Source organism: Macroventuria anomochaeta (genome assembly GCF_010093625.1).
Source record: "Macroventuria anomochaeta strain CBS 525.71 unplaced genomic scaffold BU25scaffold_21, whole genome shotgun sequence".
In the NCBI taxonomy this organism is placed as follows: Eukaryota; Fungi; Ascomycota; class Dothideomycetes; order Pleosporales; family Didymellaceae; genus Macroventuria; species Macroventuria anomochaeta.
The window spans coordinates 176,029-190,711 of record NW_022985382.1 but is presented as its reverse complement, the minus strand read 5'-3'; the positions used below and the strand labels follow the sequence as shown (position 1 = coordinate 190,711).

General features: G+C 55.3%; 7 protein-coding genes across 7 annotated transcripts in view; 2 read left to right on the top strand and 5 right to left on the bottom strand.

The window, feature by feature from the left end:
* BU25DRAFT_432165 (uncharacterized protein) overlaps positions 1 to 3,042 on the bottom strand; it is a gene marked incomplete at both ends in the record, with an annotated part of 3,601 nt that extends 559 nt beyond the window's left edge. Inside the window, 3 exons of the mRNA XM_033708700.1 lie at positions 14 to 172; positions 245 to 2,025; positions 2,088 to 3,042. Coding sequence (XP_033560549.1) covers positions 14 to 172; positions 245 to 2,025; positions 2,088 to 3,042 — 2,895 coding nt within the window. The remainder of the gene's footprint in view (positions 1 to 13; positions 173 to 244; positions 2,026 to 2,087) is intronic.
* A 468-nt stretch (positions 3,043 to 3,510) lies between these two features.
* On the bottom strand, positions 3,511 to 5,018 carry BU25DRAFT_411763 (uncharacterized protein). The gene is made up of 2 exons (XM_033706639.1): positions 4,309 to 5,018; positions 3,511 to 4,254 (listed from the first exon to the last, which is right to left on the bottom strand). The coding sequence occupies exons 1-2, from the start codon at positions 4,724 to 4,726 to the stop codon at positions 3,770 to 3,772; spliced, it is 903 nt and encodes a 300-aa protein (XP_033560548.1). The 5' UTR covers positions 4,727 to 5,018; the 3' UTR covers positions 3,511 to 3,769.
* BU25DRAFT_459492 (DNase I-like protein) lies at positions 4,950 to 8,703 on the bottom strand (the record flags this gene model as incomplete). The annotated part of the gene is made up of 4 exons (XM_033710284.1): positions 4,950 to 5,020; positions 5,069 to 6,214; positions 6,263 to 8,603; positions 8,665 to 8,703. 4 exons carry the CDS (start codon positions 8,701 to 8,703, stop codon positions 4,950 to 4,952), a joined length of 3,597 nt encoding a protein of 1,198 aa, XP_033560547.1.
* A 677-nt stretch (positions 8,704 to 9,380) lies between these two features.
* On the top strand, positions 9,381 to 9,942 carry BU25DRAFT_492123 (uncharacterized protein; the record flags this gene model as incomplete). The annotated part of the gene is made up of 3 exons (XM_033711615.1): positions 9,381 to 9,385; positions 9,463 to 9,642; positions 9,696 to 9,942. 3 exons carry the CDS (start codon positions 9,381 to 9,383, stop codon positions 9,877 to 9,879), a joined length of 369 nt encoding a protein of 122 aa, XP_033560546.1. The 3' UTR covers positions 9,880 to 9,942.
* A 54-nt stretch (positions 9,943 to 9,996) lies between these two features.
* BU25DRAFT_411761 (N-terminal nucleophile aminohydrolase) lies at positions 9,997 to 11,217 on the bottom strand. Its single transcript, XM_033706638.1, has 4 exons — positions 11,076 to 11,217; positions 10,965 to 11,024; positions 10,525 to 10,912; positions 9,997 to 10,474 (listed from the first exon to the last, which is right to left on the bottom strand). Exons 1-4 carry the CDS (start codon positions 11,104 to 11,106, stop codon positions 10,141 to 10,143), a joined length of 813 nt encoding a protein of 270 aa, XP_033560545.1. The 5' UTR covers positions 11,107 to 11,217; the 3' UTR covers positions 9,997 to 10,140.
* A 20-nt stretch (positions 11,218 to 11,237) lies between these two features.
* Positions 11,238 to 13,238, top strand: BU25DRAFT_96211 (D-lactate dehydrogenase 2 mitochondrial precursor). The gene is made up of 4 exons (XM_033712276.1): positions 11,238 to 11,578; positions 11,634 to 12,567; positions 12,620 to 13,114; positions 13,164 to 13,238. The coding sequence occupies exons 1-4, from the start codon at positions 11,379 to 11,381 to the stop codon at positions 13,194 to 13,196; spliced, it is 1,662 nt and encodes a 553-aa protein (XP_033560544.1). The 5' UTR covers positions 11,238 to 11,378; the 3' UTR covers positions 13,197 to 13,238.
* On the bottom strand, positions 13,179 to 14,419 carry BU25DRAFT_411759 (amidohydrolase 2). The gene has a single exon (XM_033706637.1). It carries the CDS (start codon positions 14,366 to 14,368, stop codon positions 13,280 to 13,282), a length of 1,089 nt encoding a protein of 362 aa, XP_033560543.1. The 5' UTR covers positions 14,369 to 14,419; the 3' UTR covers positions 13,179 to 13,279.
* Positions 14,420 to 14,683: the final 264 nt, after the last annotated feature.

Sequence of the window (14,683 nt, the reverse complement as noted above, 5' to 3'; positions counted from 1 at the left end):
CCTGCGCGTTGACGTTGGCGCCTTTATCAAGCAGCATCTTGACTATCTGCTCGTGCCCTTCCTCTGAAGCTGCCTGCAGTGCGTTGCCGTAGCGTCCACCCTGCGCATTGACCTCTGCCTTGTTGTCCAGCAGCATCTTGACTATCTGCTCGTGGCCTCTAGTTGAAGCTGCCTGCAGTGCGTTGCCGTAGCGTCCACCCTGCGCATTGACGTTGGCGCCTTTGTCCAGCAGCATCTTGACTACCGTATCGTGGCCTTCAGCTGAAGCTGCCTGCAGTGCGTTGCCGTACTTTCCATCCTGCGCGTTGACGTTGGCACCTTTGTTGAGCAGCAGCTTGACTACCGTATCGTGTCCAAAGAAAGACGCAACTGTCAGATGGAAATCGAACTTGAGAGATTGCCAATAACTTTCCTCCCTATGTTGTTTGAACCATTGCCGATAACATCTAGAATCTGGATCAGATACTCTGAACGCGAGATGTGATATATCAGCATCCTTGCCGTTACTAAAACGGGCCTCGCGGAAGTGCAGCGGCCAGAACATGGCAGAATAATTAAAGAAGGTATTACTGTCCATGTAGTGACTACCCTGACCGGTTGTATCCGCGAAAAGACCTGCGTCTGGGTCAAACAAGCTAAGAAAGCGCACACAGCGCTCTGCAAGAACCTTATGTGCATCCGGCATTGCAATAGAGTGTTGCCATTGGATCCCTTGAGGTATTGAAGTAGAAACTGCCAGATCTGTCAGGAGGAACTCGCGAGCGGTCTGGTGAAGAAAGTGGACCTTGCTATGGTATACTGAGACAAACAATCCACACCACGATCTAAGACGTGCTTTAAAATCTTCTTCTCTTTCAAGGTCAAGGTCGTGCAATGATCGCGTTGTTTCGTCTATTTCCATGGCAACGTTCAGCTCTGAGAGTGTCAGTGGTCGGTTTGCAGCCAAGATGATGGCTAAGGCCTTCCGGACTATCGGCTGATCTTTAGACTTAGTCAAGATCTTCTCATATGCCTTGTTAACACTCCTCGGCAACGATTCGGTGGCTGATTTGATCCCCTTTATTGTCTTTTTGAACCCCTCAGTCTTCAAGTATTCGAATACAAGATATACCCAGAGGTAGGTACGGTGTTCGACCCTAAGCAACTGATCTGCTAGACCAGTCTTGATCTTGTTTGGGAGCTCTTTATCTTCCGCCAGTCGTTCGACTCGGTAGTTGATGACTTGGTTTATTTCCTGACTGATGGTTCCAGACTCCTCTTCCCCGGGTATGTGGATGCGCGGAAAAGAGTTTAGTAAACCCTGAAACCTATAGAGAATCTGCTCATACGGACGGCTCGTTAAGAGATACCTTAACTTGCCATGGCTTGAGTGACTGTTGAGCGACTGGTTTTCGATGTTGCGCACTAGATCTTCAAACTCTGATTCGGCACACTCGTCCAAGGCATCCAGGAGGATGATAACAGGTCCAGCCTGGCTGTCTTGCGTGGCATCTCCTAGGATTGTCCAGAGGGACTTTGTTGAGTCAACCATGCCCTCGCCATCCTGCTCGTACTGTCTCATAGCATGTTTGATCAAAGCTGGCTTGTTGAGAAAGAGCTGGTGCAACAGCGCGCAGAGCGCTTGGCGGACTGTGTTCTGGTCCTGATCTTTGAAGAAGAAGTAGCAGACAGTTGCCGACTCTGGCAGAACATGGTCGATCAGGTACTTTGCCAAGACTGACTTCCCACACCCAGGGTCTGCCGAGACCAGCAGCGGCCCCGACTCTTGTTTGACCCATTCTCGGAAGTTGTTGTGTTCGAGGAACCACATGCACGTCCCCTCTACTCGTTCTTCCACGCGATCCTTGTACCACTCGTAGGTAGCATCCTCCGTGCTCCTGGTGAGACGGAACAGATGAAGACAGCTTTTTTGCCGATCAGACAGCTCCTGCTCCCGTACTGTTTGCTGAATTTCAAGCGCCTTTTCTGCAACGCCTAGTCCGTCTTTGGCAATGTCCCGGTGGACCTCTGCAATTCTCTTTAGGCCTTCTGTGATATAGAGATTAGTTCTTATTTATGGAGTAATTACGAAACATCATTAGACTAACCAGACAAGACATCGACGATCTTCTTCTCGGCTTCCACCATGCTTGGCGGAATCACCGACAGCACCTCTTTTGCGTACGCTGCTGCCGTCCCTGCCGCATATGCCTGCCACTGCTTGTTCTTGTGCGAGTCGGCGTAGTCGCAGATGCCGCGGATCACGAGGCATGGGAAGTTGTTCATCAGGCCCGCCGCCTCCATATCAAAGCACAGCACACCGCCAAGCTCTGTGCTGACCCTGTCTCTCTCAGCAGCACTCTTCATCACCCGGTTGCCTGATGCAATCGTGCCGTAGTGCACTACCACTTCCTGCCGTCGTGCCTCGCGAGCTACTGAACGGTCCCGGTTACACTCTCTACACATTGCCCCTCCCTCATGGTCGTACTCTGTTTCGAAAAGAGTGTCCGAGCCAGCAGCTTCGCGCCCAAAGTCGGGCAGGCTGACAAGCTTGGAAAGATACTCCGGCAACCTGCCTCTCCCTCTCATGTGCTTAGCCCGCACTTTCGCAACGGCGTTAAGCAGTATCGTTGGCGGCGAGTTGAGTGACCCTGTTCGCTCAAACCCGCTCGGAGTGGTCTTCCCTGAGTCGTACTGCACCACTCCACCGTGCACCTTGTGCGGTTTGCTGACCACAACATCGCCAAGTCTAACGTCTGCCTCCTCGCTGGGAACGCCGCCTCCGATGCCGACCATGAGACTGAAGCGGGTTGATGTGAAAGTCGACTTCATCTGAACAGCAACTGCTGCGGCCGAGTTGTTGCCCATCTGACCTTCGGGCAGGCAAGCGATCACGACGTTGTGTTCGCCGACCCTTCCGCATGTGTAGATGTTCGTGTCATGGGCATCGCATTGGGGCGTATCGTGCTCTTCATCGAGCATCTCCTCCGCCGCGGCCAGCTCAACCCAGAGGGCGCATACCCATCCTACGGTGTAGTCTTCGCGGTGCAGCTGGGGTGCCATTCGCAGTTGTTACGTGGGAGGAAACAGGCGGTTTGAATGCGCGCTCACGCCGGATCGATGCTCTTAAAGATAAACAAACTTAAGAGTGCAAGAGGGGATGCAGTCATCATGAAGTAGGCTGAGCGACGACACTTGTTACAGCTGAGCCGGCCAGCCTGCGATGCAGTATGCAGGCGGCAGCCTTTGCTATGGGCCGAAATGTGATCGGTTTGGTGGCAAGCGGCGGGCAAAGTTGGGGGCGGAAACGGTAGCGGGGGGCGGATGAAGCCACGCAGCTCGGGGCAGCCTTGGAGAATAAGCTTCTCGAAACCTGCCTCAAGGCGCCACATCTGTGATCGGAAGGCAGGTCTGCGGTGGGCATAGCGTTGATTTAAACATGTTACAATACATTAGACTACAAGCAGAGCGCGCTGCAGTGGGTTGATGCGCGCCAAGATGCAGTAGCGTATCCCGCAATGTCGGTTCGCTTTCAAGGGTCTTCCGCCTCCGTCTCGATAAAGCGATGTGTCTGGAAACGCCCTACCAAAGATGTGACATGTTTGGGGATAGTGTTTGGTAGTATCTCAAAACATTTTTCGTAGCTTCATAAAGTAGACTCGTCTTCGGTCCATGAATTCGTTGGCAGTGCATCTAGAACACTTCGCTATTGTACATCAATGACGTTCGGGAACTCCACGCTACTCCCATTCCCACACGCGTTTATCCTTCACTCAGCTCATCCACAGCCTTACTTCGTGGTGTTCGCGCCCTGACCGCTCTTCCCACCCTGCTTAATAGCCCCAGTGCCCTCCTTCGTCGCCTCATCAGGATTCTCCTTCATTTTCTGCTCCCTCTCCTGCTCGCGCTTCCTCTCTAGCTCCCTGACCTTCTCCGGCGGGCTATCCTCGATGAGATCCGACTCGTTGTTGATACCGCTCCACTTGGGCAACCCGTCAGGAATGTCCATAACGCGCTGGCCGTAAAACATGTGGCAGCGGGGCTTGAAGTACGCCTTGTCCTCGTCGGTCTTGAGGTGGATGAGCGAGGGGAAGAGCAGGATCATGTTGCGGCCCTCGTCCATGATGGGGCTGTGGCAGAACGAGCAGCGCACTTTGCAGGGCAGCTTGTGCTCGATGGATTTCTCGGAGGGATCGTACCATTCAAGGTTGTGGTGGCCATTGGTGAAGTTGATGTCCTCCTTGTGGAAGATGGCTGCCCACTGGAAGGGCGCGGCTGCGGCATGTTAGCATAGCAATTGAGGGAGTGGTGGACCGGTAAAGGACTGACCGTGCTGTGTCTGGCAGGTTGTGCAGTGGCAGAGCTTGCTGTCAAGAGGCTCGCGGCGGCTCAGCTGATACTCGACCTTGCCGCAGTGGCAGTTGGCTGTATATTTGACGTCGAAGTTGTCGACGTTCTTGTCGTGCACGCGGTAGGGAGGTCGCTGCTTCCATTCGGAGATGCCGGTGGTCGACTCGCCGCGGCTCTGGTCCTTATCCATTCTCCTTGATGTGGTGCAGAACTTGAAGAACTGTGGTCGTGTGAGGTGCGCAGCTAGTAGGCGTGCGCGGGGAAGTGCAGTGGAAGATGAAAGCAGTGGTGCGCGACGTAGAGCAATTGCAGATACGGACATGAAGCGGTGAGGTAGAGGAAGGAAGGAGGGATTGAAGATTGTAATTGCGTGGGGAATGCAACGTGTGGTGGTCATTGACATACATTTATGGGAACGCGTCGTGTTGACGTCGTTGACGTCACACCAAAACCGGCGGCACCTGCCTCGATTGGGGTCGAGATCAACACCATTGTTACGCCTCGCGCGTCGCCAAACCGCGCAAAAATCAGCCCCAATTCGCCTGCAATGCAATGCTTTTCATGCGCGCTTCAGCCGTTATTCGTTCTTCAAGTGTTCATAGTGCTCCACGACATCTCTTCTACGCGCTCTTGAGCGCTTGCTGAGCTTCCTTGGCAGACAGCCCAAATACGTTAATCAGATAATCCTGCTCTGCACAATCATTAGATAAGACGCCATGAGCACCGCGGAGCAACTTACTGATATCGTTCGCGATGCGCCTCCTCACAGCTTCGAACTCCACTTCCGCCTTATCTCGTGCAGCTTCTTGTTTCTTCGAGTTGATAGTCTTGACGCGGAACTTGAAGCGTCCGCTGACTGGTCGATGATCAGACACCTTCACGCCGTCGTGTCTCCTGTACTCGAGTTGCTTGATCCTACCCAGGCCTCGGTAGAGCAAACGGTCGCACCAGGCTGGCGAGCGCTTCTTCTCAGATGTGTCGTAGTTGTCGGTGCCGACATCGTACTTGTATGTGGGCGCAAAGTCGATGGGCATCTCATTGAACGCGCGCAGACGGAAGCCGGGGTTGCGCTTGCGAGAGAGTAGCAACTGATCGCGCTCCAAGAGCTTGGCCAGGTTGCCTTGCCGTACGCAGTCGATGACCGTGTTTCGAGGCATCGCATCGATGCGGTAGTTCAAGTCGCCGTTTAGAATACATATCTCATGGTCTAGTATCATCGAGCCGTCACCACCGCCCACAAAGAAGTTCGCGCAATCCGACGGCGAGCGGTTCTTTGGTAGTGGCGCGGCTTCCATAATCGATGCCGCGTCGTTGTTTCGATGTGTGGTCTGGGTCTGACCCGCCGCAAGATGGCAATTGATCAGGCAGAGAGAAGAGTCGTCAAGCAAGAAGCGAACGACGAGCGCGCCTTTGTTCCCCACGCGGCCACTGAAGCCCAGTTTGATCTCGGCAGCGCTCACATCTCGAATGTTGTTACGCTCTGACGACTTGACGAAGACACAGGTGAATAAGCCAACAAGATTGGCAGTGTGCAACAAAACGTAGTTCTCGCGTGGGGCATGCTCGTCCAATACCCGTATCAGGTGGTCTTTCCACGCTCGGTACTGATGCGACATATGTTCGTGTTCGGAGCTTTCCTTCTGTTTCTTCTTTTTGAAGAAGCTCTTGGCGGTAATCTTCTTGTTCTCCAGATCGACTAGTTCCTGAAAGCCGAACACTAGGATATCCGGAGGGTTCTCAGGCTCAACAATATCCCGGAGGAAGTCGCGATCTCCGGACTGGCGTAGGGTGGTCGGCTTCACTGCTCCGGCGTTCCAGGTCATGACTCGTGCAGAGAGCTCTCTGAATTCGCAATACTCGGAGTCGCGTTGTTGCATCAACGTTTCTGGGCATCGTTAGCGTGAGTCTCCATGCATCCGAACTCTTGACTTACCAAGCCAGTCGGTCTTCAGCATCCCGTCCCAGAGGCGCAGCATTGTATCTGTGCCCAACGAAGCGACCTGGAACCTGTCGAGCTTCCAGATACTTGATCGGTCCGCAACGATTCCTGCGATAGGCTTGTCGTGCGCTTTCCAGTCCTTCAAAACTTTCCAAGGCGTGCACGACGTGTCGTACACGTAAATCATTCCAGTGCTGTAGCCCGCCCACAGATAATCGCCAACTCCAACAAGCGCGCTGATCTTGTACAGACTGACATTGACAACACCCAGACACTCGAACCCTTTCTTGGCGTATATCGTCACTTTCCCATCGATATGGCCAAAGTAGATGCGGTCCGGTTGACTGCTGATGATGGCCCCAGACGTTACATCTCCTACGTTAAGTTGTGACAGCTTGCCGTCGCTAAGCTGTTGGAAGTAGTTGTGGTCTCCTGTGCGTTTGTACACTCGTAGCTCCTTGGTGTAAGCGACCCACAATTGCGACCCAGACACGATCGAAAATGTATGCCCTCCCCTGATCTGATAGGTGAGAGGTGCTTGGTGCAGTGATGGCGAGCCAGACTCGTCTGCTGGCCAGATATGGAGCTTCCCTGCGTCATCCAATGACCACATCTCTCCTGCATATCTGAAGATTTTGGTGATCACCGCCCGTGCGTGAGCATTCTTAGTGAACACTACACTTTGCGTGGGTATGTCGATCTCGTGCATCTCGCCCGTGTTCATGCCCAGCCATAACCGCTTGCCTTTGTCCTCTACATCTTTTGTGGGCCTAAAGGCTACTGCTGTGGCTTTCACGGTGTCGCCGTGGCTCAAGCTCATCAATAGTCGCCCACTCAGTACGCTCCATACGTTTGTCACGTAACCTGTTGTACATATGTAGTCACCGGAAACGGCAAAAAGCTTGGTGTCGTATCCTGTGGGTATCCCTCCTATTGTATCTGGAAACGTGGGTGGTCTTCGATTGGCTTGCGACGAGTCGGGATAGTCGGTCAGCGCTGCTGTCGGTTGCTTCTCGAGAGAAGTATCGGACCCATCTGAGTCGTACGATGTGTATGCTTGCGAGGCTTTTCGAGGTGGATGTTGGGGAGGCGGGGTCGGTGTTGGCGTTGGTCTTCTCATCTCTCCAGATTTGCGGGGCGGTGGCGGCTCTGGAGGCCCAAGGGATCTTGGCGGTGTAGTCGAGTTGATCGTTTGCGTCCGCCGCGGTGGAGGCATCATCTTGGCGCTGTCGTCCGTTGCCAGCGATAAGGGTCGCCCCTGGTCAAACGATCTTCGCACTGGCACGTCCGGTGGAGCTGCCCGCTGCAGTTGTACGCTCTTTCTCAGGTCTGTGGTATCCTTCTCGCGTCTCACAGGTAGAGCCGGCCGATCGTCCTGGGTGTCGCCATTCCTGTACGAATTCGCAGCAGGTGGTGACGTGCGCTTGGGCGGTTGATTCGCGATCCTAGAGTCCGTAGAGGGAAGCTTTTCAGCCACTGCGTGGTGTACAGGCGGCGGCGGGAAGTAGCCGTCCTTCAGTATTCCTTTCGGTTTTGAGGCCATGGGTAACGCAGGTGGAGACGGGTCCGGCGCTTTCGCGCTTCCTGCACTGCTGGGAGGTGTGTTGAAAGGAGAAATACGCTCCTCTTCAGACTTCGCAGCTGGTTCCAGCCTCCCCCTCGGCCGTGCCGCAGCATCAACCGACTGTGGTTTGGCTGGTATCTTTGGCTTCCCAGCTCGATTGACAGGCGGAGGCATCGGCGGCGCAGACGCAGTCGGTCGATCATTCTTACGAGCATCGCCTGACACACTAGAGCCCGTGACTGTAGCAGAGAGCGGCTTCGCTTCGAGGCCAGGAGTGCCATTCCTGCTCGCAATCTTGAACAGTTTCGACACTACCGGCGGAGAGGGAGAGTCGAGCGCCGCATGCGAAGTCGGGCGAGAAGGACGGGGAGAGAGGATCGGAGGGGTCATGCTCGCTGATGGGGATCTGGGCGACTGCACCATGACTTTGGGCGGCGACCGTGCGCGCGGCCGCGTAGGTGATCTGGGTGGCGAGAAGGCCACCATGGACGTCGGCCGCGGTTTGGGATTGCTCCATGGCGCTCGCAGTGTGGAAGATCGCGGCGTAGGCCTGCCATTTCCGCTCAAGCCAGCCACACTAGGTGGCGTCCTGTCTATGTGGTCGCGTGGTATGTCGAGCGAGATGCGCCCGTCAGTCCTGCGGTGGTCCTCTGACACAGCGAGGCGGTCTGCGGGGCCTGGCGAGCGCTGGCGCGGGGTCGCAGGGGCTGCGGGAGCTCTGTTCGCGCTGAGGAGGTTCTCGAACTGGGCGCGGAGGGAGGAGACGGGCTTCTTTGGGCTGGGGTCAGCATGAGTACCTAGATGTTGTGTGGGCATGTGTCCGCTGACATACGATGGACTCGGTGTCGTCCGAGTGGTTCTGTGGATCCATGATGGGTTCCTCCTAGTCAGCCAGCACCGGAAGGGGTCCTACAGCTGCTCATCGACGCCTGTGGAGCTGTTCCCATTGGGCGCTGGCGGCGTTGCGGGCGGAGCGGAGCTGGGCCGGGCGGCGGTCATGCAGCGGAGGAGCACATGAGGCGGGTGCAGTGTGGGCAGACGGTGCGTGTAGAGTTGTTTTGGCAGCGAGACGGCGGGCGGGTGGGCGGGCGGTTTGGCAGGAGGTTTGGCAGGAGGGTTTGCCCTGGTCAAGCGACGGTGTCTGTTCGGAGACGCGTATACGGTGTATGCTAAGAATGTTGGCCTGCAAGGATCGCGGGCTGCAGCGTGGGGTCGTGAGCGGGCGCGAGCGGGCGTGAGCGGGCGTGTTTCACGAGTGGCCGTGCAGCGAGACCCGCAGTGACGAGTGATGGAATTGGCCGAGGCCGTGAATGTGTGCGCGCTTGGCTGTGCAGTCTGGGCGTGAGCGTACCTGGACGACTGCCGGGTCACCAGCGGCGGTGTTCGTCAGCTTCTCGCCTGCACATTCCCGAGACGCTTGCGGCCACCCAACGAGCGATCGTCCAGGCACCAAATAATTACCCGACGCGCCCCAACAGAGCCTCCCAGACATCCTGCAGCGACAACCTCGCCCGGCCGCTCTGAGACTGCACGCTCACCACCGCAAACATGTGGTACGCCCGCAACGCTCCCCTCCTCCCCCCCCCCGCCGACCCCGCCGTCCCCGCAAGCGCCGCTGATGCGACTGCAGCAAACACGTCCTCAACGCCCAGGTCGCCATCCGCTCGCCATGCTGCAAGAAGTGGTTCGACTGCGCCGAGTGCCACCAGGAGACGGCTGACCACCCGCTGCTGCAGAGCTTCGAGATGATCTTCATCTGCAAGAAGTGCAAGAAGGCCTTCCGCAAAGACGCACGCGAGTTCGAGGACAGGTGCGCACGGGACACGGATAGACATGGTGGAACGTCTGCTAACGGAGGGGCAGCGACGAGTACTGCCCGCACTGCGACAACCACTTCGTTCTGGACGCCCTCACACCCAAGGCCTCCCTGAATGTCGAGGGAGAGGATGCACGCGTCGACAACAGGATGATCAAGGACGAGCGCCAGAGGCAGAAGGACATGCGCACCATCTTCGACGTCGAGGATGCACCCCACAAGCTCGGGTGAGAGGCAGGAAGGATGCGCCGCACCGCTTCAACCACCACGTCGCACAGACAGCGCCGAGTCGAGCAACGACGCGCGCACTAACAGTAGAAAAGTTGGGAAAGGGAGAGGATATGCTAGACATGCCATGTGATTGAGCGCTAGCGGCCGTGTGCAATGCACGACTTCATGATCATCAGTCTTCCCATCTAGACGCCGTTGCTGTTCGTTTGGTGCCGTCAGTTTGGTGCCGTCGGTTTGGTGCCGTCATTCGTAACTAATCATCTACGCCCCTGTGCCTGAGCCCTCAGCAGGCGTAGGGCGTGTTGGCAGCGCTCCAGTGCCCGCAGGCCTTCCAGGTCTCCTGTTTGCCGCCTCCTCCTGTTTCTCCGTGTTGATGTTCTCCACGTACTTCTCAATGTCCTCCACTGGCAGCATCTCGAGCGCCTTGCCCGGTGCCGAGACGGCGATCTCGATGTTCTTCGCGCCCGTCTGCACCACCTCCAACAGCGACTTGATGGTGAGCTTGATCGTCTCTTCCCGGTCCATGCCCTCCTTGTGGTTGCGCTCGAGGAACTCGCGGACTGTCTTGCTCGATCGCCCGATGGCGTTTGCCTTCCTGCTAAGAGTCAGCATGGTGCCATCATACTCGTATCACGGACTTCTTACCATGCCGAGTAGATACCAGAGGGCTCAGTCTGGTACAGGCGCGGGGTCTTGTCGTTGGGATCGAAGCCAACAATGAGCGTACTGATGCCAAACGGCCTGACACCACCACTCTGTGTGTACCTCTGCTGCACGCCAGCAACGTACTTGGTGATGTACTCTATCGACACGGGGTCCTCGACGGTAAGACGATGTGATTGCGCCTCTAGGCGGGCCTTGTCGACGAGAATGCGGGCATCGGCGTTCAGACCGGCAAAAGCGAGAGCCACGTGGTTGTCTACGAGGCAGATCTTGGAGGGAGTGATGCGTGTGTCCTGCAGCTTCATCGCCGACCTCTTCTCACAGCCAAGCACTACGATGTCAGCGCCCTTGACACCGACGGCGCATGTTCCTGCGGGGCGTTAGTCGTCGATCGCCACCTCATGCAAGTGGTGGCGGCGTACCTCGCTTGACGGCTTCGAGGGCATATTCGACCTGGAAGACGTGGCCGTCCGGACTGAAGACTGCCTGGGTTAGCTACCGCTATTGGTCCTGTACTTGCTGCTTGCTTGTACCTGAGAGCGCGCGGTCGTAGCCTGATGCCATTGTGGAAGTTGTAGAGTTTGATTCGGAGCTTTCGTATGGTATAGCACGGGTTGAAGGCGACGTCGAGGTGATATGGCGGCGGGGAGGTGTTGTGAATGGCGGCAAGTCAATGGTCAGAGCTCTGTGGAGCTTGTCCGCGTCGTTGCTCTTGCCTGATCGCGCCAAGGACCTGGCCCGTGCCTTCTGTCTTATGTCATCGACCATGAATCTTCAACGGAGGCGCATCTCAAAACGTCTCCCCACTCTTCAATCTTTCACTCACTTTTTGCGTTATGGCGACTTCAGCGCGTTTTGTATCGTCTTTGCGACGCAGCGCGCTGTCTTCTCGTGTTGTATCACGAACTCAATGCTTGAGACTGGCACCTCAGGTCCGGAGAATAACTTCAGCGACATCGGAACCTCATCAACCAGATTCGAAAGGTGGTCTGGATGGACCAGCACCCGCGAAAACCATCAAGTTCACCTCAGAGTCGTATGTGGCAAGCGTCGGGAATAAGATTTGAAAACTGATGTCTGACCATCGCCAGGTACCCGGAACTTAAGAGAGATCCAAAATATGCTCAACTTACAGAAGAGCATGTGAAGTACTTCAAAGAGCTTCTGAGCTCGGAATCTGCGTGCATTGATGGAGTTACAAAAGATGCATCCGAAGATATTGAGCCCTTCAACAGTGACTGGATGCGCAAATTCCGTGGCCACACCCAACTTGTCCTGAAGCCCAGCAACAAGGAAGAGCTCAGCAAGATTTTGAAGTACTGCAATGATAATATGATTGCTGTCGTGCCGCAGGGAGGTAACTCTGGTCTCGTCGGTGGCTCCGTACCTGTCTTCGATGAGATTGTCATCAACCTTCAGAAGATGAACAAGATCCGGTCCTTCGACGAAGTCTCTGGTATTTTGGTTGCTGATGCTGGGGTTATTCTCGAGAATGCCGACAACTACTTGGCTGAGCGGAATCACATCTTCCCTCTCGACCTTGGCGCAAAGGGCTCATGCCAGATTGGTGGCAACGTCGCAACCAACGCGGGTGGTCTGCGTCTGCTGAGATACGGCAGTCTTCACGGCAATGTTCTGGGTATCGAGGCAGTCCTCCCGGATGGCACTATCGTCAACGATCTTTGCACTCTTCGTAAGAACAACACTGGATATGATCTGAAGCAACTCTTCATTGGCGCTGAGGGTACTATCGGCATCATTACGGCTGTTTCAATACAATGTGCGGCAAGGTCGCAGGCCGTGAACGTTGCCTACTTCGGTCTGGAGAGCTTCGAGAAGGTGCAAGAGGCCTACCGCACAGCCAAGGGTCAGCTTGCTGAGATTCTGTCTGCCTTCGAGCTTATGGATGGTCGCACACAAAAGTTGGTCAACAAGGTTACCGGAAAGAAGATGCCTCTTGAGGGAGAATACCCCTTCTACTGTTTGGTCGAGACAAGTGGTTCGAACACCGACCACGATGCTGAGGTATGTCAAACTATTCCCAGCATGACCAAGTACCGGCAGCTAACACACTCAGAAACTGCAAGCATTCCTCGAGCACGTCATGGAGACCGAGATCGTTCTCGACGGCACCCTTGCTGACAACCAGACGCAAATCCAGGAGCTCTGGTCGTGGCGCGAGGGTATTACGGAGGTTTTGGGCCACGAGGGTGGCGTGTACAAGTACGACTTGTCGATACCGATCTCAGAGCTGTACGATATCGTCAACGATACCAGGGACCGACTGACTGAGGCTGGTCTTGTTGGCGACGGTCCCGACTACCCTGTTGTTGACGTCGTCGGATACGGCCATATGGGTGATGCGAACTTGCACTTGAACATTCCTACCCGGAGATTCGACAAGGCCGTCGAGAAAAAGCTTGAGCCTTTCGTGTACGAGTGGGTACAGAAGAGGAACGGCAGTATCAGTGCTGAGCATGGTCTCGGTGTCACCAAGAAGCCATACGTCAGCTACAGCAAGAACGAGACCATGATGAAGCTGATGAAGCAGATCAAGGATCTGTATGATCCTGTAAGTTACACTATTCACGAATCATTGACGTACGCTGATGCCACTACAGAAGGGCATCATGAACCCATACAAGTACATATAAGCTTCCGTGTAGTACTATCAGACCATTCTTACTCCTCCCATGCCGTTCTATGTTTTCCCTACTTATCACATATGCGACCCTTCTTACTTGTCCCTTTCCCCTGCAAGCAGTCTCTTTGCGTTCCCCTCGTATATTGCATCTCTCTGTCCTTCGCTAAACAAATGCTCCAACCCGTCCTTCATCCTCTCAGCAAACATCTCCACAAACTCCGTCTGCGTAAATGGGAAATCGCTACCATACAACAGCCTCTCATGACTTATCTCGAACCCCTCGACAAGAGCCCTCAACTGCCCATGACCCCCACTTTCACCATCGAAAACGAAACCAGCCAGATCGAAGTAAAACTGTTTATCCAGCTGCTCCCGCACCTTGTTCGCATCCAACACCCTTCCTCCCGGCACGACGCTGGAGAATTGGATGAAGCGCGTCAATAACGGCGGTAACGCGCCCCCAGAATGGGGGATGATGAAGGTGACGTTCGGACACCGATCCACCGTCCCACTACCAAAAAGATTGACCACCGCACGTGCAGTGTCGAAAAAGAACTCGAAGATCGGCACCGGATACTGCTCTCCGAAAGGCGTAGCATCGATTGTCTGCGCATTCACTCCGTCGCCTTGCTTAATGCAAGGTTTTGTGGGGTGGATAAACACCGTTGCGCCCAATTCATTCAACCTGTCGAAGATTGTGTCAAGCGCAGGACTCCCGACGTACGTCCCGTGATAATTTGTCATCAGCCCGAACCCATCGGCGCCCTCGGAAGACGCTACGTCTATCTCTTGCAACGCTAGTTCGACATCCGGCAGCGGCAGCGACGCCCAGAATCCGAAGCGCTCTGGGTCATCTTTCTTCATGTTTGCGGCGTAGGCGTTGCATTCACGGGTCAAGTGTCGACCGAGCGTACTGTTGCCGACGACGATGTGCGTTCCCGGGGAGGAGATGGAGAGGATGGATTTAGAGACGTTTGCGGTTTTCATCATGGAGAGGTGGGCGTCGATGGACCATGAGGGGATTGCGGGCATACCATCGGGATGAGAGTGGCCGTTTCCTGCGAGGGCGGAGCGGTAGAATGGGGGGAGGAAGTGCGAGTGGACGTCTATTCGCTTGGGGAGGGTCATGGCGGCTGCCGTTGAGCAGGTCAGGAGCAAGGTATAGAAGAGGGTAAGGAGCATACTGGACCGGTTGTGCATTGATATTTTGGCAGAACCTACCTTTGTGGCTTTTGTCACTTGTTGAGTGTTGATCAGAAGTCGCCGAAGTCAAGACAGTACTACACGACCAAGAGGTCTACGTGTGCTGCATATGCACAGCATCGTCATGCCGCATTGAGTGAAGTCTCGGTACCCCGCTCGGAGCCTCTCCAGCTACGATTGAACGACTTCTGATCAGCACTGTCGAAGTCCTGTGTGCTCTCGCGCCCAGGGATTAAACATTGAAGTTGCATTACACTGGGGAGATCAAGTGTACTGGGCTGGGTGAACAGAGCT

What these genes read in the sequence shown, in the direction of transcription:
- BU25DRAFT_411763 (XM_033706639.1), bottom strand. Translation starts at nt 4,726, where the DNA reads ATGACCACCACACGTTGCATTCCCCACGCAATTACAATCTTCAATCCC. An exon ending in AACCTGCCAGACACAGCACG is followed by an intron (nt 4,255 to 4,308) that starts GTCAGTCCTTTA and finishes AACATGCCGCAG; the next exon opens with CCGCGCCCTTCCAGTGGGCA.
- BU25DRAFT_411761 (XM_033706638.1), bottom strand. Translation starts at nt 11,106, where the DNA reads ATGGCATCAGGCTACGACCGCGCGCTCTCAG. An exon ending in CTACGACCGCGCGCTCTCAG is followed by an intron (nt 11,025 to 11,075) that starts GTACAAGCAAGC and finishes TAACCCAGGCAG; the next exon opens with TCTTCAGTCCGGACGGCCAC. An exon ending in TCTGGTATCTACTCGGCATG is followed by an intron (nt 10,475 to 10,524) that starts GTAAGAAGTCCG and finishes GACTCTTAGCAG; the next exon opens with GAAGGCAAACGCCATCGGGC.
- BU25DRAFT_96211 (XM_033712276.1), top strand. Translation starts at nt 11,379, where the DNA reads ATGGCGACTTCAGCGCGTTTTGTATCGTCTTTGCGACGCAGCGCGCTG. An exon ending in ATCAAGTTCACCTCAGAGTC is followed by an intron (nt 11,579 to 11,633) that starts GTATGTGGCAAG and finishes GACCATCGCCAG; the next exon opens with GTACCCGGAACTTAAGAGAG. An exon ending in TCAAGGATCTGTATGATCCT is followed by an intron (nt 13,115 to 13,163) that starts GTAAGTTACACT and finishes ATGCCACTACAG; the next exon opens with AAGGGCATCATGAACCCATA.
- BU25DRAFT_411759 (XM_033706637.1), bottom strand. Translation starts at nt 14,368, where the DNA reads ATGCTCCTTACCCTCTTCTATACCTTGCTCCTGACCTGCTCAACGGCA.